The following is a 23,623-nucleotide window of genomic DNA, read 5'->3' as shown; positions in this document are numbered from 1 at the left end:
AAAATAGAACCAGATCTTCAGGTTCCTGCCACTTCTAGTTTTTGTTGGTTTGGGTTTTTTCGAACTGCAGGCTGGGGAGGGGATGGATGTGTTCTCTCAGCAGCAGATCTAACCTGCGCAGTTCCTGACTCCACCTCAGCACTATGCGTGAAATTGAACGATTGATGTGGCAGGTTCAGGGTGGAGGGAGCGTGCATTTGAATGCAAGGTGGAGCTGGTTTGAAACATAAGACAAAGAGGCCAGGGAGCTTGGAAACTTTGGGCTTGTTATCTCATAAAACAATTAACTGGCAAAGTCTCAGCAGCAGTTTGTCAGAGCCAGGGAGATGCAGCAGACAGGTTTAGAGAGGTGCAAGGCTGTGATGCCGCACCCTGATACCTTTCTTGATTGAGCAACAGAAATTGCCAGTGGGTTGAGTTTAACAGCAATTCAGATCTCGGGTTTGCCCTCTTCTTGGGCACTTCCAGGGAGGGTTGTAGACTGGGCCTCTGCCAAACCCCCCATGCCCATCTGGCCGTGCCAAGTCCTACATGAACCAAGCCACAGGCCTGAATTCAAAGGCCCCCATTCAGATCAACCGTGTCCTGCAAGGGGCTTGGGAACATGCAGGAGGCCGCATTCTCAGGGACAGGGCAGCACTTTGGAAATCAGCCCTTGGTGCCATACGACTGTGCCCTGGGAGGAGTGGGGGGGCGGGTTATTAGTAAAGTCAGGACACAGCTGAGCCGGAGCTGAAGAGAGGCCTCCGTTTGCTCCCTCCCCTGCCAGCAGAGATGCAGTTTTACAGCCCAAGTCTCTAGCGCTGATTCAGTGCAGGACGGTGGGCCCCAAAGCCAGCTGGGTAGGGCCCAGCTCCTGGTGCTTCTCAGTGGGGGTCCTGCTACCGAATGGACGGGTGAGGCAGCGTCCAAGCCCCCAGGCAGATTCCTGTCCTGTCCTTGAGCAAAGTCCACACACGTCACTGGAATATCTGCACAGACAGGCGCTGGGAGAGAAGGGAGGCAGCTGTACACATGCCCTTGAATCTAGTTCCTCTCCCCCTCCATCCCCTGCCAGCCTAGTCCATAGGGCAAACCAACTCCCAAGGAGCAGGGGCGGGTGGGGAGCAGACACTGCTTCTCTCGGCTGTTTTGAGCAGCTGGAAGCACCAGCCCTGCCAGTTAATATATCCACCAACCAGACCGTTAGCAGCAAGGGACAGGGCTGGAGCTGCAGGAGCCAGAGAGCCCCTGCGGGCCCAGCTGAGAACACCCAACTTGTCCCCCTCGTACTGTCTGCTTCTGCATCGTAGCCCCAGAGCCAAATTCACCCAGCGCTCGCTAGGCACGACTCCATTGATTTTACAGGGCCACAGCTGGCTACGCTGGGGAACATCTGGCCCCCGAGCTCTGGAGCAGGGACGTGCATGACGCCCACCTCCTGCTCTTAGGGCCGGCGGTGAACCAGGGGCTGGGCCTAGGACCCCGAGCCAAGCTCCTCACGCCAGACACCCTGCCCACTTCCTGCTGTGTTTGGACCTTCGGCCCCAGAGACACAGCGTCCAGGCCAAGATCTGGGCATTGGCCAAGCCTGCCCAGGATTTGGGCACCCAGGTGGCAATGTGCCCATTAGTCAAGGAGGCAGAAATTCCCCCCTCCACTCCGGTCTGGTGGCTTTCTGGTAGTTGCCTTCTTGGAGGTAGCCACCCCCAGGGGATCACTGCAAAGGGATCCCTACCCAGCTCAGAATGCTTATCGCAGCCACGGGGAAGGGAGGAGCTGCGGGAAAAGCTTCTGGCATCCCAAGAATGGCAAATGAGCCAAACTAGTTGGAACAGGACCAGAAGCCAGTGAGCCGTCCAGTCTCTCTGTGCACTCCATGCATGTTAGCCAATAGAACAGTAAGTCCTGCTGAGGCTCATTCCTGGAAGTCCCGCCCCTTGGAGCCGGGACTTCCTGGAATAGGCATCAAGAGCAAGAAAGAGGTGACTGGTCTGGAGCATTCGGGGCACAGCAGCGAAGACCTAGATGGGTGGCATCACCCGCTGATGCCCTAGCACCTACAACCTGGCATTACATCCCTCCCCGGTGCCCCCCCCTCGGATTCCAGGGTCCCCTCAAATGCTCTGATAGACCTGCAGTTTCTTCCCGCAACGCAGGTCCGGCTCGTGAATGGCCTGCCACATCACTAGCATCTCGTAGGGCACGAAGCGGTGCACCAGCAGCAGCTCCTTGTAGTAGCAGGGATCAAAGGACTCCAGCTTGGAGGAAGGCACCCTGACACCCACGGTCCGGATGCCCATGTGGGAGGCTGGGGCCAGCCCGGCTTTCTGCAGGCACATACCCAGATAGACATCGTCTATGGGGAAGAGCTCGATGCCCAACGACTCCTTGTAGATGGCGCGGGCGGTGAAGCCGGACATGAGCACCCCGCCACCCGCGCAGTAGGGTGGGTAGGAGCTGGTGGCAGAGACCTGCTCGGGCACGTAGTACTTGCTCCACTTCTCGCGGATGGGACCCACGTTGGCGATGAGCTGCCCCACGTAGAGGTGCCCGTCGCCATCGTTGGCCCCCCGCAAGCCCAGCAGGTAGTTCACTATGTTGTCCGTGTTGACGAAGACATCGTCGTCCCCGTTGAGGAGGAAGCGAGTGCCAGGGCAGTGGGCCTCCAGCCAGCTGTAGAACAGCACCTGCTTGAGGGTCAGGTTGAAGAAGCTGTCCAGGAACGCCCACTGCAGCACGTCCCCATGCTCCGCCGCCTCCAGCCGCAGCAGCTGGTTCAGCTTCCAAGCCTCCCGTGCATCCCTCACCTCCCCGACGAGGAAGAGCCTGCGGATACGGACCCCTTGGTATGTCCTCTCCTCCCCCCAAGTCTTGCGGATGATCTCCCGCCGCTCATAATTCCCGGGCGACGACTTGATGGCCAGGAGGAGGAAGACCCCCGGGGAGCCCTCAGCCCCCCTGCACTTGTCGGGGGCGTCCAGCAGCTGGGGGAACTCCTTGCAATGCTTGTAGCGCAAGAAGTCCTGGATGTGGCCAGGCAGGTCAGCGAAGCCGGAGATATTAGTGACCGAGGAGCTCTCCTTGCACTCAGGGCCGTGCCACGGGGTTGTGGGGATGTTGGGCGGGGGGCTGGTACTGCTGACTTTCGTGGCAGGCTTCATCACGTGCTCGCCCTTGTTGGTCATGAGCAGGAAGAGTAGGCCGCCGATCCCCACCATGGTCAGGATGAGGACCTCAGGCTTGCAGCCCCGGCGGGACAGCATCTTCCTCTGCAAGAGAGACAGAGATGGGAGCTGAGAACCAACACACAGCTGCACCTCCAACCATTCGCCCCATCCCTGCCCTGCTGGGGGGCGCAAGGGCCTCCTCCTCTGCAGCTCCAGCTGCCTGAGCCGGCTGCCCTGCATCCCCTGGGCTCTTCTCTCCACTCCTCTCCCCTTGGTTAGAACCCTGGCCCCAAAGCTCGACTCCAAAAGCCATTTTTAGGCATCTGATTTGAAGCAGCCAGATTTTCAGGGGTGCCAAGCAACCACCGTCACTGATGGAAAGGCTGGCTGCTAAATCCAGCCTGGCATCCCCTGCAGCCTGGCATCCCCACCTGCTTCCCAGCAACAGCCCCTGACTGGTACTTCTCTGCAGCTTATTCGAGGGGTAGATGGGCAGGTTGAGAAAAGCCAACTGCACGAACACCAGTTCGGGGCTTTTCCCCTTCCCACCGCCCCCGTCAATCAGCTTAGGAGAGTCTCTCACAGTAAGTGCCAGGAATTAGACGTTGCTCCATTGCTGCAAGGATTTGGAAATCAGATTCCCAACACACTTGGGGAAAAATGTATTGCACACCCTGGATGTCATGACTGATACTGTGCTGCCCACCAGGGCACCATGCAGAATGTCTCAGCAACACCGGGGGCAGAAGGCAGCTCCTCCTCCCACCTAATCTAAGCGAGAAGCTCCATGAAGCAGTATAGGCCCTATGACACACAGTCTAGGCATTCCGGTTCCACCCAATAGCAGGCAACAGTGCAGACGCACACACCTCAGACTCCACCCTCCATTCATACTGTAAGCACAGACACACACCCGTCAGGCACTGGACATCACAGGGGATGCAAGGTGTCCCCACCAGCCTGGTTACTGCCAGGCATTGGCATGGGAACCTGGCATTCTAGCACCCTAGGATCCTTTGCTCCCTAGACCGCACGGGGCTCTGGCAGCAGCTTGCCCCTCAGCACCCAACAGACACTTAGGGTCAGCCAGGAAGGCCAATGAGCTCAACGGAGAGACCTGCTTGCGTCGGATCAGCCTCCTTGTGTCTCCCCCACTGCAGTCAGGGGGAACCCTGCAGAAGCAAGGTGCCCCACAAGGACTGCAGCATGGTCAACGAGCTACCTGGTGGGTTGAGGCAGGCTCAGCTCCACTTAGCTCGGGTCCAGAGGATGCCTGTCTGGGGCTCCAGTCACTTTGGGACACTAGCCCCAAAGCCAGGAAAAGCCAGGAATTCATTCCCTCTCCCATCCCTGCAGCTGAGAAAACCGGTGACGCTGCTGCTTCTCCCACAGGGACGCCACCCATCACAGTCACCACCAGCATAGGAGGATTTGTGAGCCTACCCAGAGCAAAACTGGCTTTACCTGCCCGTTTCTGACTGAAAATGGGGAGGAGGAAGCGGGATGAAAGAGTTTCATTTCTCCTGCACACAACAGAGGCCTGGTACTGCTTCGAGGGATGACCAGACATTCAGGGGAGAGCTCTCCAGGGATTTAAAAACAAAACACAACTGATCAGTGGCAGCAGACACAGTCCAGGCTCTTCTCGGTTTTAAGGTTTAAAAGGCTGCAGCAAATGCCAACCACAGCAAGGCTTTTGGGGAAGGTGCTTTGGTCAAAGCAGCTCCTGGTGTGTCCCTCATCAGCCTGGGCCAGAGCCCAGCTTGCGCTGCATTGAAAGATTTTAAATTGGCACTGTCGGCCGCCTTTCATGTGTGTGGTCGTGCGCTTTGTGCGTTCTTCCCCAAACACTCCCTGTCACGGAGTCTCCGGGAGATGCTTTGGAACTGCTCCCCACAAAGCCAGGCGGGACTCTGGGGAGCCTCCTCTACCTTGGAGCAGACTTGTTCAGGGCAAGAAGCTCACACGGCTTCACCTCCTGGGTCTCTCCTTGGAGCATTCAGCATCCTCTGCCCCTCCGTGCGCTTCCCACAGCGAGCCCACCCAGGCGGGGTCCTCGGGAAGCGACAGGGTCCTGCATCCCCACTTTGCAGTCAGACGTGACTCTCAGCCAGCCAGTAACACAGAGGTTTATTTGATGACAGGAACAGGGTCTAAAACAGAGCTTGTAGATACAGCGAACTGGACCCCTCGGCCGGGTCCATTCTGGGGGGCAGTGAGCCAGACCCCCATGTCTGCACTTCACTCCTCGTCCCCAGCCAGCTGCAGACTAACAACCCCTCCAGCCCCTCCTCTCTGCTCAGCTCCTTTCCCGGGCCAGGAGGTCATCTGATCTCTTTGTCTCCAACACCTTCAGCTGGCACCTTTGCAGGGGAGGGGCCCAGGCCATCAGTTGCCAGGAGACAGAGTGCCAGGCATTTAGGTGCACTGGCCCTTTGCTCTGCAGCAATCACACACCCTTATTCCACCACCTGGATACTTAAGAACTGCACAGGGGACACTGAGGCACCAACACAGTATTCAGAGCAAACATCAAGAACATTCCCAGTTTATCACACTCCCTGCCCCCCACACACACAGTTGTACATGTAGACTTTTTCCTTTCTGAATCAGCTTCCTCCTTCTCCCACCATCAGACACCATCAGAAGGGGGGGAGGGGCAGCTGCAGGTGTCTCACCTCCCCCGCCCCCCTCCCCCGCCACCAGCAGCCTCATCCTCCATGGCCCAGTAACCCCTGCACCTATCCCCCTCCTGGGATCTCACTTCTCGAGGAAGCCCCTCTGCCGTCCCTCCCTCACTTTACCCCTTGGGTGACAGGTCTGCCCACTTCCCAGCCGGCCCTGGAACGGAGAGGAGCTGCCCTGGTTTTGGCAGGTGAGGACCCAGCCCGCTGTGCTGGCAGAGCAGGATCTTGGTGCTGGCCCTACTCGCCCGATCTCTGTGCTTGCAGCTGCACGGGTACCCGCCAAAAAACCCTGCCCGCAAATGACATCTCTAGGCTGCCAAGAGAGTACAAACACCAGGCAGGCCAGTCTAAAACCAGCCCCGCCAGTCCAAAACCGGCTGGGTGGCTACCCTATCTCATGGACATGCTAAACACTGGTCAGGCCACAGGCAAAGTGCCCCCACCCCCCGCTCCATGGCCTATGCGCACACATAGACACTAGCACGCTAGCCCCAGGCCACCTTCTGTGCACCCAAAGCCTACTGACAAAGGAGGTGGCCTTTACTAAGAGGCTGAATGAGGTGCCGAGGGGTTCGCTCAGTGGGTAGGTCGCTACAGAAAGGTGCATTTTTTAACCAAGGGATAAATTGACTCACTCGACCACATCGCTGCAAAGCCACAATGGAAACAGGGCATTTGGCGTCACTGCAAGGGGAGCAAGGGCGCAGGGAGCTGGCCTCATGCTCCCAAGCTGCACGCACCATACGAACCCTGTCTCCAGCAGCATTTCACAGGGACAGAGCTACCCCTGCTTGCTCTCTCGCAGAGAACTTTGGGGTCAGCAAAGACAAAGCCTGCACTTTAGTTCCCCCCCGGGTACAACCGGGTAATCATCCTTCCTTGGTCTGCCTGGTCTCCTTGGACGGCAGGCTCTGCCTCGGGTCCCCGCACCACGGTGGCAGCATGCACCTATTTATAGAGCAGTCCCTAGCAGAGCCCCAGATAGAGCTCTGGAATGCACACGCCGCCTCATAGAAACACCAGAGACAGCACTGCCTAGTGGGGGAAGCAGCAGGCTGGGAGCCTGGCGTTCTAATCCCATTTCACTGCGCAGCCTCAGCAAAAAAAAAAAAAAAAACTACACAAAACCCCACTCGCTCTGGGCCTCAGCCTGCTTGGTAACCCACCTCGGCTTCCCGGGAGTTCGCAAGGTTTAGTCCATGTTTGTAGAGCTTGCCAACACCCAGCAACGTGGCCCTGAATAGCAGATTGTGGACATTGGCAGAGCGTCTAAAGAAAACCAGCAATCAGATCTGCAGTAAACTCCATTGCTGCTGTATCTGCCATCTGTGGATCTCACTGCAGGTTACAGACTTAGCAAATTAACCCTCTCAATGCCACCCCCCCCGCCCCCCGGGAAGGAGCCACTTTTAGCCCCATGCTACAGCCATGGGAAAAGATTTGCCCACAGGTCACAGTCAGTAGCGGGAACAGAACCCAGGAGTCCTGGCCACTGGCCTCCCACCAGACTTCACACTTCCTCCCAGAAGCAGAACCAAGTGAACTGATCTGTCAGTTGGGGGGAAGGGACAAACTGAAAAAGAACGAACTGGTTCAGTTTGAACCCAAGCTGAATTTGGCTGTTTTTTTCCCCCTCACCAAATATTTGTTTGTTTTAAGTCAAATGAAACATTTTGCTTGTTACAAAATAATTCGGGGGTGGGGAGGGGTGTTTTTTCCCTTGTTTTTTTTGGTTTCAGTTTGCAACTGTTCTAAATGACACACCGTCGCCAAAGAAAAACTTGAAAGGTTTCGTTTCAAAATGGATGAAACAGTTTTGATGTCTTTAGGAATTTTTTTTAGCTGAAGCTATTCGCTGAAGTCAACCCAAATTTGCAAATAGTTCCAGTGCTCGGGCGGAGTGGGGGGCGGAAAAATGTATTTTTGGTGAATTTAATTGTTTGTTGAAAAAAAAGTTGCTCCCAGCTTGCCCCAGAAGTTCCAGATCGTCTAGGGAAATGGTAAAACTATTTGGGGGTTTCCTCCCCATATCCCTCAACATTTTCTCATTCCTCTTCTCTTCCCCCCACCCCCAAAATCTAGAAATTAAAAAAAAATCAGTTTTCAAAAAACATTTTGTATATTCTTGGGTTATTTTTTAACACTAAAAGAAAATCCCCAAATTAAAACAGTTTTAGCGACAATTTTCATCTTTTCAAAGCACAAAAGTGAAAGGGAAAATCTCCTCCCCTCAAGGGGTTTTTCTTTCTCATTTTCATGGCCACACCATGGGGGTGTCCCGGCCCAGCTGTTCCCCAGCACACAGACTGCTGCTCGGTCCCAGCTCCCGGGCCTCTGCCTGCCTGTGGGAGCCACTTCTCGCTAACCTCCCAGCATGGCCAGGGGGCTACCCTGGGCCAGGCACTATGCAGACACAGGTGCCACCTGCCCAGGTCGCCCTCAGGGGAAGCTGAGCTGATCCTGGCATCCTCGGGTGGCTCTCCCAAGTGTTGGCAGCCCCCGCGGCTTCCTGGCAGTGCTCGGTCTTGTCCTCTCTCCCCTCGAGCTCTGGCTAGCGGCAGGGCTGCAGGCCCAGGGGCAGCCCCCAGGGGGCAGCATGGTCAGGTCCCTGGGTGCAGCGCACGCACACACGGCACCCAAGGACAATGGCTGCTCCTGTTCCAAGGCCTTGCATGCCCCAGCGCTTATCTCCAGGATGCCAATAAGGCGCCTGCGTTGCCAGTCCCCACCGGGCCAAGGAGGCAGTTTCCTTGAGGCGGTTCCCACACAGATGTCACTTTCCCCCCAGTCTGCTCCTAGTGGGACGAAGGGTTTCACTGGGATCTACAGTCTGCTTCGCTCACACTGCAGCTGGGAGCAGGCTGCCCAGCCCAGGGAGACAGGGGAGGCACCTGACCAGGTCCCCTTGGGGCAGGTTTGTGGGGAGCCTGGTCCTCTGCCCACACTACTCTGCCATTGTTAGCAGCCTCTCCAGGCATTCCCTGGCTGTACCCATGGGGCACAAGGGTCCCACGTCTCAACGTGCCACGTCTAATAGCAGGTGGGTTAGAGCCACTCCCTGGGCTCTCTGTGGTTTGCAATGGTATCACCTTACCCTAGTGTTCCACACTAGCTCACTTTCCCATCACGCTGCCACGTGCATCACTCCCATTTGGCCCAGCCCCGCCTTCTGCCTGTAAGAGGATTTCGGGGGCAGTTCTGATTGGGAAAAAGGGGATTCTCTGGCGTCATCCTGAAAGGAGCAGAATGACTAAGGAACATGGACGCCGTCTCGTTTGGGGGTCTGCATTCATCCCTGCGGCTGCCACTGGCTGCTTCCTGCGAGCCTAGGTCTGGGTCCCTCAAACCTCCCATTCCTGCCCCTCCCCTCTGCCCCCGCTGGACAACAGCCCCTGGGATAGGGTGTGGCGGCGTTTGGTTTTTCACATGCTGACTGAGAAGAGCGGTGTTCATTTTTAAGCTTTTTTTTTTAAATCATCAATTGAAATTTTCACATTTGTGAGAATCTCCCGGCGGCTCAGACAATTATCTAATGTTGAGAATCAATAAGTTCCAGCTTCGTAGCCATTCACACACAAATTGTCACAGTCACATGTCAAGATAGCCAAAGGGAACCACCCTAACGCCCCCCCCCACCTTCTCCAGCAGCACTGCTCTGAAGCAGAACTTCAATCACCATCTGTGGAAATGTTTCACTGGATTGTGTGAAATCGACATGGCCTGATCCCCATGGAAGGATTGGCCTCAGGAAGGCACCCTTGTGTCTCTAAAACACAAAACGGTTCTAGCCCACATGGTTCCCATAGAAGCTCCAAACACAAACACAACCAGTGGAGCAAGGCCTGCAGAGAGTCTGAGACAATTGCTCAGAGCTGGAGCCACTCTGAGAGTAACTGACACGGTGACAGCTGCCTGAATCTGCCGAGAGCCGGAGACAATTGCTGGGGGGGGCGGGGGGGCAGCTGCCCCATACATCTCAAAAAGCCATTAACTCCAAAACCAACTGCTCTGAGAGTATTCTCCCCCCCACCCACAGCTAATCCTGGGAGAAGGGTATTGACACACACGCACACACACACACACACACACCCCTTCGATCACTGTCACTTGAAGTGGGGAGCAGGGCTGTGGCACAGGGAGAGGCCGATAGTACAGGAACAGAGCTGCGGGGGAGCCCTCGGAATGCAGCATCTCTAGGGGCTTGTCTTTGCCTTTCCACGCACTGCCCCACTTACCGTAATAAGCTGCGTTCCTCACCGGGGGGTAGAGACGCATGCCAGCTCGGAGGGTGCCAACTCTGACGGGCTGTCACCCAGCCGCTGAAAGCAGCACCTCAACACGGGAGAGACAGCGCCAGCTGCTTCAGTCAAAAAGCTACACTTTGGGGGCGTGCTGAGCAGTGGAAAGGGGCCACCTCCCCCCCGTAGCTATGGCGATGCCAGCCTGGCAAATCCCCCTGCGTCGCTCAAGTCTCTGTGACTCGCTGGCAGCAACTGGCGCCCTCCTAGGTGTAGTTATTCTCCAGAGGCATGCTGCACACCTGTCCAATTAGCCGAGCCCAAGGCCAGAGCTGCAAGCAAGAATCTCCTAGGATGTTTGCTTAACACCAGTTAAACTTTCCTTCAGCAAGCTGGCCCCGTGACAGGCAGAGCCGGGCTGTTACTTCAAATGAGACCTTCCTGAGGCCAAGGAGTGCCAAGTGCCTCTTGCAAGGCGTCACATGCTCCCTGCCAGCTGCCACGTGCCCTCACAGAAGCCTACGTCCCTGGCAGAATCTCAGCCCTTGTGCAGGATTGCACCAACCTAGCTGGTCCCAGCTCACGGCTAACTCCTCCCTCCACACACCCCCAGCACAAACCACAAAACCCCTCACGCCTGTCCCCTGTCCTGGTCAGGGATGGCTCAGCCTCAGGGATGCCCTGGGCAGATGGAAGCCAGCAGCGAGTCCTGGCATGAGGGGTCAGGCAGCAGAAGTGGCAAGATCGAGGGAGACTCTGAAGTGGGTGGAAGCAAGGAAAATGCCCTTCGACAAAATCCCCCTTTGCAACCCAGCGCCTTGGCACGCCTGTGTTCCCCTCTCTCAGCAGCCACCGCCGCCCACTGGAGCAGCAAGATGAAGAGCAGAAAACGTGCTCATTTGACGACTAGAGCTGCACCGGGCAGAGGTCTCACCCGGCATGCAATGCAGCCACCTCTTGGGTGGGTCACAGCGAAACAGAGCCCTGCATCCAACCCAGACCGCTGGGGCGTGGAACGGAAGAGCCGAGCGGGCCTCAGCCAGAGGACAGCCCTGCTCTTTGCAGCAAGGGGCTGTGGGGGAGTTAATCCCCGGGTTTTAAATGTCAGCCAACAGCCTGCTTACACCTGGACACCGCAGAAGGGAGACGGCACCTTCCTGCGAGGGCTCCTGTCCCCACACTTATCCCACCCTCCCCTGCTTAGCGTTGGGGAGCGGCTGGCTCAGCAGATAATCCTCTGCTGACTCCAGAGCCTCATGGGGCATGGGAATTCCCTCTCCTTCCAATCCAAGGCCTGGTTGGCCCCCTGCAAGGCAGCACTGGACTGAGAGAGCCCCCACCCCGAACCCAACTCTTTGGCTTAGCCCTTAGCTCCCTGGAACTCAGAGAATCTGCCCTGCACCCCCTGGCAGCGCAAAGGACAGGAATTGCCCCACGATGCCCCCACCCCCTCCTCCAGCCCAGGCCCCAGGCCAGCACTCCGGGCAGCCAGCTCTGCAGCAGCGCCAACTGAGCTGGCCTGGCCTGGAAGCCAAAGGCTGTCAGATCACCGTCCCAGCAGGTGGTTTTGCAGTCACTGAATAGGGGCCGGTGTCCTGCCAGCCTGTTGACACCGGGCCCAGCCCCCAGGATGTGGGCCGGGCATCGGGGACAGCTGGGAGTCTGCCAGCCTCTTGCTTATCCCCATCACTGGTGCGGCTAATTCCTGGGTTCCCAACTGTCTGGGTGAGCTGGGGGTCCAACAGGCCTAGGTCTGCCTAGGAGTCGCTCCTGCTTCCCTGGCTGAGCCCCCAGAACCAAGTCAGGATCTACCCCAGGGGCTGCCCCTGCCTGGGAGGCTGGTTCAGGGCAGCTGGGTTCTGCCCCACTGGATCCCTTAAAGCCCTTAGCTCTTTAACCCTTTAATACTCAGCCTTGGGGTCAATGGGATGTCCCCATCTCCTGTCTCCCAGGCTGTCCAAGGCTCTAGCCCCACTCCTGGGGCCTGTCTACACTACACCTTTACCAAGCTCTGGAGCAGGCCTGAGCGACTTGTCCAAAGCCCATGTTGGCTGCTAGCTCCTGGCCTGGGGCTCAGAGCACACCTCAGCCTCCCGATAGGCCGAGGAAGGGGCCTCTCTCACCGTACAGCCTGGCGGCTCCTGCGCTGGGGGAATCGTGCGACCTCGGCGATGGGAAAGACAAAATAAAAAAAGATAGAGGAGCAACAGCTGCAGGGGGGAGGCAGGAGGTGTCACCCAGAGACATGTGAGCGGCATGGGATGGGCACCCACCTGGTCAGTGCAGATTTCACTTCGCTCCAGGCGCATGAGGGAGCAGAGACAAAACCGAAACTGTTGCTGGCACAATCTCAGAAACAGCCAGGAGTTCAGGAAGCCCCCGAGGTAGGGCCAGGCAGAGGGCTGTAGCAACGAGCTAATGCCAATTAGCACAAACTGCAGGAAATATGCACCGGGACTGGGAGGAGAGATTCCAGGGTTGGGGAGTTCAGACTCCAGGGAACCAAGGGGATGGATCCCCAGCCGGCCACACTCAGCCGAGCTCCACCAAGTCTGACCCGGCTCCATGGAACAGGTAGATATGGGGTGTGGGTTGTGATGGCTCTGCATTGAAAACAACAAGTGTGGGGCCATTTGTCACAGGGCGAAAATCTGCAGCCCAGAGGAGACTTTCTGAACCTTCAGCTGGTTTTATTCCAGCCTCCCAGCCAATCATGGTATGCGTTCCTCTCAGCAAGGAGGGAAGGCAGGGAACCAGCCCTGAATAGATTGAAGGCAGGGGGAGTATACTCCCTGCCTCCGAGGTACCTGCTTGCCTCGCCATCTGTGATGTCTTTCTCCTCCCAACGCCCATCACAGAGGGGGAACCACAGCACAGGGCAGCCTGGAGCAGATTAGATCCCCAGTGCACTGCAGTAACCACTGCACCATCCTGCTTCCCTTGCAGCCTGCACTCAGCTCCCTCCGACTGGGAGCAGCTGTTTGGGGAAGATGCCTGTGTGACATTATTGATATAAACTGGGACCATATAGAACATGGATTGCAACCAAGGTCCTGTAGTGGCACCAAATCTTATGTAAAGGGGTCATATAAGGTGTCTAAGACCAGGTTCTGGGTTGCTGGTTATGATTATGCTGTCTGTATGTCTGTATCATTTTGTAGTTGAAGTTATGAGTATTGGCTGTATACTGTCTGTATTTCAAATTGGTGCTGTAGTTCTGGGAAAAAGACAGGTGGGTGTTGGCTCTGCCTAGCCTGCTGGATGGCCCATTAAGGACCATCAGCTACACAATTGACCCATTGAGAGGAGGCAGATACACCTTGTAACTCAGCAGGGTGTGCAGGGACTTGCCCATGTGACTCCAGACTCCATTTTGCTGTAATTTTCCACAGTAAGAACAAAGAAGTGTTCTTACACCTGGAAGAGCCTATCTGAGGCTGATGCCTCATCTCCATCTGATCTCCAATCCTGCTTCCTACCTCTGGAGGGACTTTGCTACAAGCTGAAGCTCTACACAAGGGACTGATGACCCATCCCAGCTGGGGATGTTCTCCAGAGACTTGATTTGAACCTGCAGTTTACTCCATCACTGCTACAAGCCTGAACTAAGAACTTTGCCATCACTGTATGGAATTGATTCCATTTAACCAATTCTAGCTCTCATCTCTACCTTTTTCCCCTTTATGAATAAACCTTTAGATTCTGAAGGATTGGCAACAGCGTGATTTGTGGGCAAGATCTGATGTGTGTATTGACCTGGGTCTGGGGCTTGGTCCTTTGGGATCGAGAGAATGGTTTTCTTTCATTGGGGTGTTGGTTTTCATAACCATTCTTCCCCAGGACCTGTGGGACTGGTGGGGATACTGGGAGACTGGAGTGTCTAAGGAAATTGCTTGTGTGACTTGTGGTTAGCCAGTGGGGTGAAACCAGGGTCCTCTTTGTCTGGCTGGTTTGGTTTACCTTAGAGGTGGAAAAACCCCAGCCTTGGGCTGTGACTGCCCTGTTTGAGCAATTGGTCCTGAACTAGCACTCTCGGTTGGGTCCCACCAGAACCGCTTTGTCACAGCCTGTGCTGGGGGGCGGAGAGGGGCCTGGCTCCTGTCCCCTAACCCAGCAAATGGGGCCAGATTTCCAAAACGCTGCAGCCCCCACTATCCAGCTGGGATTTTCAAAGCTCCCATTCTGGTCCCTTAGCAGCCAGACTCTGGGAATCCCCCATGGTGGGCACAATGCTTGGCATGATCTCTGGTGCCACCTCAGGCCAGGTCTCTCCAGCCACCAACACAAGTTCCTTCCCAGTACAAAAGAGAGGGTGTCCTCCATCCCCACCGCACCAAGGGCATAGTTCACCTGCAGGGGACACTGCTACGTCGCGGGCCTCTTTGGGGCCGGCACAGCCTGGGTCCCTTCTGCCCCAAGACGCTCCCCCAGTCCTGGCTCCGTTCATCAGAAACAGGAGCTAAGTCATTTGTTCCACATAAGGAAGGAGCTTCCCCCGGCTCAGGCAGGAAAACCCAGTGGCCTGTTACTGCCTGGAGCTTGAAGCCAGGAAAGAGGCGTTTATCTGGAAACGGAAGAGGGCAGCTGTCTGGAACAATAGCAAGGAAACCCTCCTAGCCCCTCCAGTGCTCCCCCTGCCCCCCATCTTCCTGTGTAGCCCTCTCTGCTTCTGCAAGGCCCCCCCATCTCCCCCTACAGCAGCTGAGCCCAGGGTAGCTACTCACTGCAGAGTGATGATTTCAGCACCGCCGCCTGGCTCAGGATCTGCCTGCTGTGGGCACGGAGCAGCCCCTCTCACCTGCAGGCTGCCTTCAGCAGGTGACTGGGACCTGGCCGCTGCAGGTTAATGAGGCAATCAAGGTGCTTGCCCCCTCCCACTCAGGAGGAGTCCAGCCAGCTCCTCAGGAAGGGGCTGGGGCAGAAGCTGCTGGCAAAGTGCCACCAAGGTGTGCCTCACCCATGCGTGCCACCAGGCAGATCCCCGGTCGGAGCTAACCCTAGGGCCTCAGAGCAAAGCATGGTCAAAAGGGAGCTTCAGCCCTGTGAGGTAGCATGGGCCAGTGGACAGGGCAGGGCACTGGGGTGGTGCTCCGAGCAGGGCTTTCTTCCCACTTCTGCTCCGTGACCACTTCTCCTTGCAGTGCTTCAGTTTCCCCTCCCACCCTTTGGCTGACTGGTCTCCTTAGATTGTAAACTTTTGGGGGACAGGGACTCAGCATGTATTTGTGCAGCGCCTGGCACCACCCTGCTTCCTTCTGAGGCCTCTAGGTGCTGAGGAAATTCCTCTATATTAGAAGAATCTGGCTTTTCGCAAACAAACACCTAAGCGAATGCTATAGCTCTAGAGCAAGCTGATGCTGCCAAGGGCGGGAGCGGCCCAGCTGACAGGGGCAAAGAGGTTGCAAAACAGGCTTGATCCTGCTGGTACGTACCTTGCAGAGGGCAGACTACCACACCCAGCTGACACGCAAACCACAGCACTGGGGCAAGAAGCAGGAAACACTACCGCAGGGCCAAGAGGAGCCTCTCCATTATCTGGCAGCAGTAGTATGACTTTTATCCTTGAGGCTGACACAGAAACACACCCCTTAGGCTATAGCAGTGGGGCTCGCTTACTATTTTGTTGCTAACACAACCAATAGAAGACACTCTGTGACTGTCGCTCCCCCCCCTGCACAAATTAACCCCCAGAGGAGCCATTCAGTAGGAGGGCTGGGGCTGCCCCGCCCCCTTGCCCCTCCCCAGTGCTTCACTGGTTCTTCTGCACCTGCTTCCAATGACAGAGACCTCCCCCTGCCTGGGGAGCTTGTTCGCACGCCCTTGTGCTGTTCCTGCTCCCGGTGATTGGTAATGGCTGAGGGAGGATAACACGCCTCTGCCTCCCTGGAGCAGAAACGCTTGGAGATCCCCCCTGCTTAGTACCATGCCCTAGTGCCAGGAACAGGTGGCGTGTGGGTGAGGAGCAGGCTGGGAAGTCTGTGCCCTGGAGGGCCCAGCTCCAGCCGGACCCAGCCCAGGTGGGGCGGGACTGACTGGTGCTGGGCATAAGAGAAGCCCTTTGCCCTGCAATGAAATGGGGCCGGCCTTGGGCCGCATGGGACGAGGCCACCCCACAAGCCCTGGGCTGTGCCAGGGGACACAACCTGAGCCTACTTCCATGGGGGCCAGCTCTGTTGTCCCAGCCCTAGGGCGGGCGGCACCTGCCTTCCTGCTTACCCAGCCTGGGGCAGCCTGGCCCACCCAGGGCAGCTGAGTCAGGGTGGGGCAGTGTGACCTGGGGGGTTGTTTATTGTGAGCCAGGCTAGTTCCCCTTCACTCCACCTGGGGCCCGGCTCAGCCAGCTGGCTGGGCTGGGTCAGGGGGTGCAAACCCAGCTACTGACCCAGCATCCCCTGCAGGATCCACTGCCCACTGGGAACATCCCCGCTGGGCTGGAGCGGCTCCAGAGCATAACACCAGCTCCGAGCTGATTCGCACTCGGATCCCAGCACCAGGGCCCCTCGCCACCCTTGGGCGCTTCCCACAGTGACTCCCCGCCCCACCAGCCAGGGATGGGTACCATCACGGAGGGGTCCAGTTGCTCCGCAGCGTTGCTTCCTCTCCCCATGCAGCAGCTGGCAAAGCCAGGGCACTGGGCCACCCCTCTCAGCCCCCCAGGACTCCTCCCACAGCTCCCACCTGCTGCCCTGGCTGCTCAAAGAAAGCCCCAGGAGTTTCTTTTTACAACTGAACGTCGCTGCTTTGATTCTTGGGGGGGCAGCCGAGGCTGGAAACCCCCTTGAGCTGCCGAACGCCGGACCCCTCACTGCCCCAATCCCCGCTGCCTCCCCCCGCCCCATAGAATTTTCTGTAAATGCCAAGGCAGGACAGGCACATGGGGCGGGGGAAGGCTGAGGGATCAGGCCCTGCCCCAGGTCCCCTATGGAAGGAGATGAACACACCTCCCCTGGCTTGGCACGCCTACCTGCACCTCCGCTCAGCAGCAGCAGGAAAGGCGCTTTCACCAACTCAGGAAATGATGACTAGAGCCCTTGGCCACATCCCCGCTGGGGGGGCTGGAGAGGAAGGGGCGGGTAGGTCGGTTACATGAGCCTGGGGTGGGGGTAGCAGCTTTCTCTGCAGCTGGAGGAGTAACCGGGCTCTGCCCTTCGACCTGCTCCCCAGCGGAGTTAAGAGGTAGGGCCCTCACCCCTGCCCATGTAACCCGGGTCAATGCCCACCCAGGGCCGGCAGCTCATTCTGGGGGGCGGAGAAGGTGCCAGTGAGGCTATTGTGGGGATTGACACTGAACGGGCAATGGCCTTTGCCCAGAATAGAGGTGGCCCCAAAGCCACCTGCTAGCGGCACCAACACACTCCACCAGCTGGCCCAAGCAGGACGTGTCCCGATCGCCTTCGACTGCACCCATGTTGCTTAGCCCAAGCCAAGCCCTTGCGGTGTCCTCCCGCCAGCTTGCTCTGACCCCCGGGCAGCCATGGGGTGCCCTGCTCCTGGGCCCACTGCCGTGCCGGACGTGTAACCTGACCCAATGGCAGCCAACGCCCTGGGCTGCTCCGGGCTTGTGCCCCAGCCTTGGAATGGCCTTAGACAGTGGTGCAAGGAGCAGCCCTGGCTGGCCCAGGCCCAGCTCAGGTCCCATGGCCCCTTTGAGCCTGGCACTCAGGGCTGAGCCTGCCAGGTCGTGCCAGCCCCACAACTGGGCAGAGCTCCCCACCCCCCAAACCCTCTCATTTACCCAGGCTCCCAGCCAGCCCGAGGCACAGCCAGGCTGGAGGCTGAGCAGCCCCAAGACAAAAGGTCCCAGGCCCCATCCCCCTCAGCGGGTAGCCTGCGCCTCCGGGATGGGAAAGGCCCTGTGTCCCCTTCCTCACCCCTCCTATTGCCCCCGGGGCCTCAGCCCTTGTCTACCCCTGGCGTTAATCGGGACCGGCTCGTGTGCTTTGAACTCCCCCCACCCCTGACTCCACATTAAAGGCCAGGTGCAGCCAATGTCCGCGCTATGCAGCTGGCCTGAGGCCAGCAGAGCCATGTGCGGCTCCTCGCTCTCACCCTGCCGGGGGGGGGGGCAGGGAGCACCCCCCAAAGCAGATGGGCTCCCCCAGAGCAGCAGCAGGGCCCAGCTTCTGTGACTGGCCCGGCCGGGGCTGTAGGCTGCAAGGGCCCTTGCAAGCCTGTTTACAAAATGTGAAACTGGGGCAGCAGCTCAGCCAGCCCCCTCCCTCCTGCAGCAGATCCAGGGGCTTGGGATCACAGCTGGGGGGTCAGGGCCATTGGCGAGACCCACCTGCCCAGCACCAGGAAACAGACCGGGGGCACCTCCCAGCAGGGGGAGGGAGGCTGGGTGCCAGGTGGGGTCCCTCCAGCAGAACCATCTCCCTCCAGCCAGGGCATGGCCCAGAGCACAGCTGCGGGCAGAGCAGCCTGAAGGTCAGAGGCAAACATGAGCCCTGAGCCGGCAAGGGGAGAGGCCGGGCAGCACCAGGGCCGGGGTATTGGGGCAAGAGGGAGGCCTGCGCCCCTGCAGTTCAGAGCCACTTGGAGAAGCGTTGCCCGAGCACTGCGGGACCTCAGCTAGGGTTGGGCAGGGAGTCATGTAACAGCTGTGTAGCCAAGGCTCCAGGCCACTTCCACCATAACCCATCACTCAGCATGGACTCAAGTCACTCCCACAGCTCAGGCTTCAGCCATGGGGCAAGATGCTGTGGGCTGAGAGAGGGGGACCGGGTCCCCAGGGGGGAGTCTCTTTGGGTGTATCCTAGAACCAGCCCAGAGGCTCCCTTGCGTATCCCTGGCATGGGAGGAAGCAGGTCCCCTTACTTCCCCCAGGCACCGGCTGCACTTGTCGTCACTCAGTAAAGCTGCTCAGGTGAGGTAAATACCCTGCTCGGCCTGGGCTGGGCCAGACTGGCCTCTGCTGCCACTCGCTGCCAGCTAACGGGCAGGCGGTTAATTAGCAGCGACGCCGGCAGCCTCTTGCTACAGGAAGGCCGGCAGCAGGTTCATCCTTGATCAGGGCAGGACGTCAGGGAAATGGAGAAAAGGGGCAGCGGAAGCAGACAGGGCATTTTATTAGAAAATAAAGTGTTTATTAAAAGGGTGACAACCCCCCCCCCCCAAGTCCCCTTCCTCCCCCACCCAGCAGCTGGCAGAGTGGAATGCCCTGGACCATCCCATCACCAAGGGACAACCCAGATACAGCCCGGAGACCCCAGCTTGGCCGGTGGGGGGCAGGGGAGGAGTTAGGCAAATAGCGGGCAGGGCTGTTCTCTGTCCAGTGCAACTCTGAGCCGCTTGTCCCATCCAGGGGCCAGACCCCCAGCCCAGCATGATCCCAGCAGCATCGCTCCTCCCACCCGTGGTGGCCAGTCTCATGGGCCAGGGGCCGGAGCCCCACTCCCCTCCCCCCAGATCTGACTTTGTTCCAGTGTTTAAAAATCCAACAGCAGAGAAACTCCCAGGGGCAGCAAGCGGCTGAACAAGTGAATGGCCGCTGGGGCTTTAAAACCAGGAATGAACAGGGGGACGAGCGCAGCCAGTCAGGAGCCAGCCAGATAAATGCCTAGGAGGAAACAACAGTGAAAGTTGGAGACAGACACCAGGGACAGGCCCCCCCTCTCCCCTCCCAGACTCCTCCACTCCCCTGTGCTCAGATCATATCCCCCACTCTGGAATCCATTTGTTATTACAGCTTGTTACCGATCCCACCCCAGACCAGGCCACATCATGCCAGGCACTGTAGAGAGACAGGTCCTGGCTCCAAAAAGCTTCCAATCTAAACAAAGGATGAGAGGGGAAACTGAGGCACAGTGATGGACAGGAGGGGGAGGAGTTCTCCACATGGAAGTGTCGTTTCCCCAGGGACGTGCCCAGCTGCTGCAGTTACCTGTGGCGAATCTCTTCTTCACCAGCGACATCCTGTACCCACTGCCCACCAGCTCCACCTCCACGCCCGACAGGGTGCTGCCCTCACTGGTGAACTGGGCAGCCACGGGGCTGGGCTTGCTGGGGCCATAGAGGGGCTCCCAGCTGGCGGAGAGGTGGCCGCAGCCTGGGGATCGAGGCAGAGACAGACGGGGCTCAGGATCTCACCGAGGGTTCAGACCCTGCCCACCCAGGGGAGAACAGACTCCAGAGCACTGAGCTGAGGGGGAGGGGCTGATACACCCTGGGGAGGGGGGGTGGCAAGGAGGACAGCTGCTAAGAGCCACCGGCCACCCTTGCCCTTAGCTTGCCCAGCAAACCCTGTTCAGAACCAGGAGCTGGCGACTGCCCAGCAGAAGGTGCCATACCCCATTACCAGCCCCCTGCATGCCCCCCAGGAGCCACTACGGCCTGGGGGCATCAGGGCCAAAGGCCTTGGGTTTGCAGCTCTCACGCAGCCCCTGGCAGCTCCAGCGCTGGAGGGAAGGCGGCTCAGACCGCCCCTCCCGCCCCCCCGATACAGCTGCCCCCCTCAACCCGGCGGGGGACGTCGAGAGCTCTCACAGCCACGATCTGAGGCCCCAGGAACGTCCAGCAGCCTCCACAACAGCCGCTTCTCCTCCAGGTTCCTGTGGGGCGAGAGAGACGAGGGGACGTCACCCCGCCGGGCGAGGGCTGGGGCCACATGCAGCGCCAGCCGTTACCTGATCTCCCCTGCCCCCCCCAGGGCTCAGGCCGCCTCCTGCCCCACGTCCCTCCCCTCCCCATGGGCCCCAGCTGCCTCCTGTCCCCCCTTCCCCATCCCTCCCCCCCCAGGGCTCCCAGTCGCCTCCTGTCCCCCCTTCCCCATCCCTCCCCCCCAGGGCTCCCAGTCACCTCCTGCCCCGCATCCCTCCCCCCACCATGGGCCCCAGTCGCCTGCTGTCCCCTCTTCCCCACCCCCTGGGGCTCCCAGCCTCCTGCCTCCCCCTCATCCCTCCTCCACCCCAGGGTCCCCAGGCTCCTCCTACCCTCACCCCGTCCTTCCTCCCCCCGAGGACTCCCAGCTGCCTCCTGCCCAGCCCCTCCCAGCCAACATGCCCCCTGAGTTTCCCCCAAGCCTGAGCCCCTGCAGCCTCCTCCCCCATCCCCGGCTCTCACCAGCTGGCAGCAGGCTGCAGCCGCACATTGGCGACCGGCTCCTCCACAGGCAGCAGCACCTGGACGTTTGTGAGGGGCCTGGGCACGGCCATGGCACCGGCATTGTACCCGTACTCCACGCTGACCTGGGTGGCGGCCGCGGAGCAGTCCCAGCGCACAGCCAGCTGCAGGGGGGCCGTGCTTGGGCCCAGCTTGGAGAACTGCCAGGGGAGCAGAGAGAGGCTAGAGGGGCCAGCAATGGGGGGCAGGTAACAGTTTCTGTTCCCCTCAGAGCCCGGGGGGGAGCACAGGAGTCTGGGCTCGTAGCCCCCCCAGACTCCTCCTTCCCAAGCCACAGAGACAACCCAGAAGTCCTGGCTCCCAGTCTCCCCCATCCCCCATTCTAACCCACTAGACCCCACTCCCCACCCAGAGCCACAGAGAGAACCCAGGAGTCCTGGCTCCCAGCCCCACCACAACCCACTTGACCCCACTCCCCTCCCAGAGCTGGGGAGAGAACCCAGGAGTCCTGACCGCGCTGCTTGGCGATAGGGGGATCCCGAGCGGGCGGGACGTCCCCGCTGGCGCCTCACCTGGTACTTGAGAAGGGCCACGTTGTAGTAGGAGGCGGCTGGAGCCTGCTCCGCTTGCTTCTGCAGGTGCCCGGTCAGCGCCGGCATGTTCAGCCAGAAGTCCTTGGTGCTGGGGTCGCTCTGGGAGGGGTCACTGCAGGTGGGGAAGGGGCGGGTCAGACAGGCTGGGACGCAGCCTCAGAGCCCCAGCAAAGCCCCCGTGGCCGAGCCGGCCCCACCCCGGTACCTGTACAGCAGCTCGGCGCTGGGCAGGAACTGCTCGATGGGCGCCGTGTTGAGCAGGCGGAAGCTCAGGACGGGCGGGGCTGGGCTCCCGCTGAAGACGCGGATGATGCCGGCAGGGAAGGACATGGTGAGCTCGCCCGTGATCTTCACCAGACAGCTGGGGGTGGGGAGCCAGGTGTTAACTCGGAGCCCCCCCACCCCGGCAATGGGCAGGGAGAGCCCAGCACCTCACGGCCTGCGGAGAGTCCAGTCCCCCCACCCCCCAGGGGGATTGTGGGAATGGAGGGAGGGGATCTCCCAGTTCCCCAGGGCACTGGGGTGGCTGGATCGCCCATCTTTCCCATTCCCACAATTCCCTGGGTCTCGAGGGTGAGGCAGGGGATGGGAGATCCAGCCATCAGGTCCCAGCTCATGCCAAGGCCCTAGGTCTCCCCAAACCCTGACAGATCCAGGGCTGGACCCGGCCGGGCTCAGCGTGTTCGGGAGGCCAGGAGGGGGATTAGGGTTATAAGTGGCTGGGTCACCCATGTTTGCTCTGTCACTGCAAAGCGCCGGCCAGGAGAGAACCAGTGCCGTGTGCAAGATACCGGCTTCCCACAGGAGGGGGCTGGGCCTGCCCACCCACCCCAGACCAACCAGCGTGGGACATCAGAAGATACAGGGTTTTGCCTGGGCTCCCCCAGCCACGGCAGGAGATGTGCCTCTGTGTCTGTGCAGCTCGAAGCACAAGGCTGGGAAGGAATCGGAAATCCTAATGAGGAGGAATAGGATCTTTTACGCTGCTTGGGCTCCGGGGGGGAAGGACTGCTGGGCAGACACAGATCTCTAGGGCTTGGCCCCCAAGGACACACGGAGCTTGTTTATCATAGAAGCTTCTGTTACTTTTGGAAGCCGAACTGGAACTGGTTTGTATGTATCTCTGTTGCCTGCTTTACCCTTGTCAATAGCGCATCGATTTCCTCTTCCTAGTTAATGAATCTTTAGATAGTCTAGGATCAGGTTGGCTACAAGGGATCGGTGCCAGATCTCAGGTGCAACTGACCTGGGGCGAGTGACTGGTGCTTTGGGGCTGAGAGGACCCTGCCTATTAGTGGGAGGGACCATCTCACCTGGGTAGCGAGACAGAGCAGGGAACCCCAGGGGACAGGCAGTGACAGGACGTGAGACATTGGTTGGTGAAATCGAAGCACAGAATCCCAGCCCGTGCGGGGCAAGCCCTGCTTCCCAATGTTCTGCCCTGAGCTTGGCACCACAGGGGAGCACGGGCGGGGAGGGGTGAGAGATGGAGATCCTCCCTCCAGTGCCCAGCGGGATTGTGGGAAGGGGCAGGGAGTCCCTGTCCCCCCTCCCTGGTGCCCCATGAGATCTGGGGGCAGATATCTAGCCCTGGCACTCCTCCGAGCTGTCTCTTTCCCCCGCTCCATAACCAGGGCACCCCTAGGCCGGGCGCACCAGCCCTGGGTTCAGGGAGCCCAGGCTGTAAGCGAGGCTGGGCCTCATCCCCACCTTACCTGTCGGGGTCCTGCCCCTTGAAGTAGGCATGGATGTACTCAGTGAAGGCGGTTGCCACAGGAAGTGCATCCTGGGATCCCAGCACCACGGGGCTGGGGCCTCGGGAGAGCCCTGGGGAATGGGAGGGGAGGTGGGGTCAGGTCCAGAGCCTCTGATTAAACCCAGCCCAAAGCTCCCCT

At 59.1% G+C, this 23,623-nt stretch overlaps 2 protein-coding genes and 1 long non-coding RNA gene across 16 annotated transcripts in view; 1 reads left to right on the top strand and 2 right to left on the bottom strand.

Moving 5' to 3' along the window:
* Positions 1–245: 245 nt before the first annotated feature.
* Positions 246–12,336, bottom strand: B3GNT3 (UDP-GlcNAc:betaGal beta-1,3-N-acetylglucosaminyltransferase 3). Its single transcript, XM_050934343.1, is given in 3 exon segments — positions 246–3,251; positions 12,198–12,288; positions 12,290–12,336. Coding segments are annotated over 3 exon segments (1,278 nt in total). The 5' UTR covers positions 12,322–12,336; the 3' UTR covers positions 246–2,096.
* Positions 12,337–12,355: 19 nt separating this feature from the next.
* LOC127040323 (uncharacterized) lies at positions 12,356–13,781 on the top strand. The gene is made up of 2 exons (XR_007771421.1): positions 12,356–12,458; positions 13,021–13,781. It is a non-coding gene; the product is annotated as an uncharacterized LOC127040323 (long non-coding RNA).
* A 5,339-nt stretch (positions 13,782–19,120) lies between these two features.
* FCHO1 (FCH and mu domain containing endocytic adaptor 1) overlaps positions 19,121–23,623 on the bottom strand; it is a 28,289-nt gene continuing 23,786 nt past the window's right edge. For all 14 annotated transcript variants that reach the window (XM_050934322.1, XM_050934323.1, XM_050934326.1 and 11 more), the window contains 7 exons: positions 23,444–23,555; positions 21,934–22,089; positions 21,708–21,840; positions 21,136–21,335; positions 20,560–20,624; positions 19,958–20,122; positions 19,121–19,633 (listed from right to left, as the gene is read on the bottom strand). In XM_050934322.1, the coding sequence (XP_050790279.1) occupies positions 19,611–19,633; positions 19,958–20,122; positions 20,560–20,624; positions 21,136–21,335; positions 21,708–21,840; positions 21,934–22,089; positions 23,444–23,555 (854 nt within the window). In that variant the 3' untranslated portion in view covers positions 19,121–19,610. The remainder of the gene's footprint in view (positions 19,634–19,957; positions 20,123–20,559; positions 20,625–21,135; positions 21,336–21,707; positions 21,841–21,933; positions 22,090–23,443; positions 23,556–23,623) is intronic.

The sequence above is a fragment of the Gopherus flavomarginatus genome, chromosome 24, assembly GCF_025201925.1.
Source record: "Gopherus flavomarginatus isolate rGopFla2 chromosome 24, rGopFla2.mat.asm, whole genome shotgun sequence".
Lineage (NCBI taxonomy): Eukaryota > Metazoa > Chordata > Testudines > Testudinidae > Gopherus > Gopherus flavomarginatus.
Note: the sequence above shows the minus strand (reverse complement) of the source record. Positions and strands in the feature narration are given on the sequence as shown.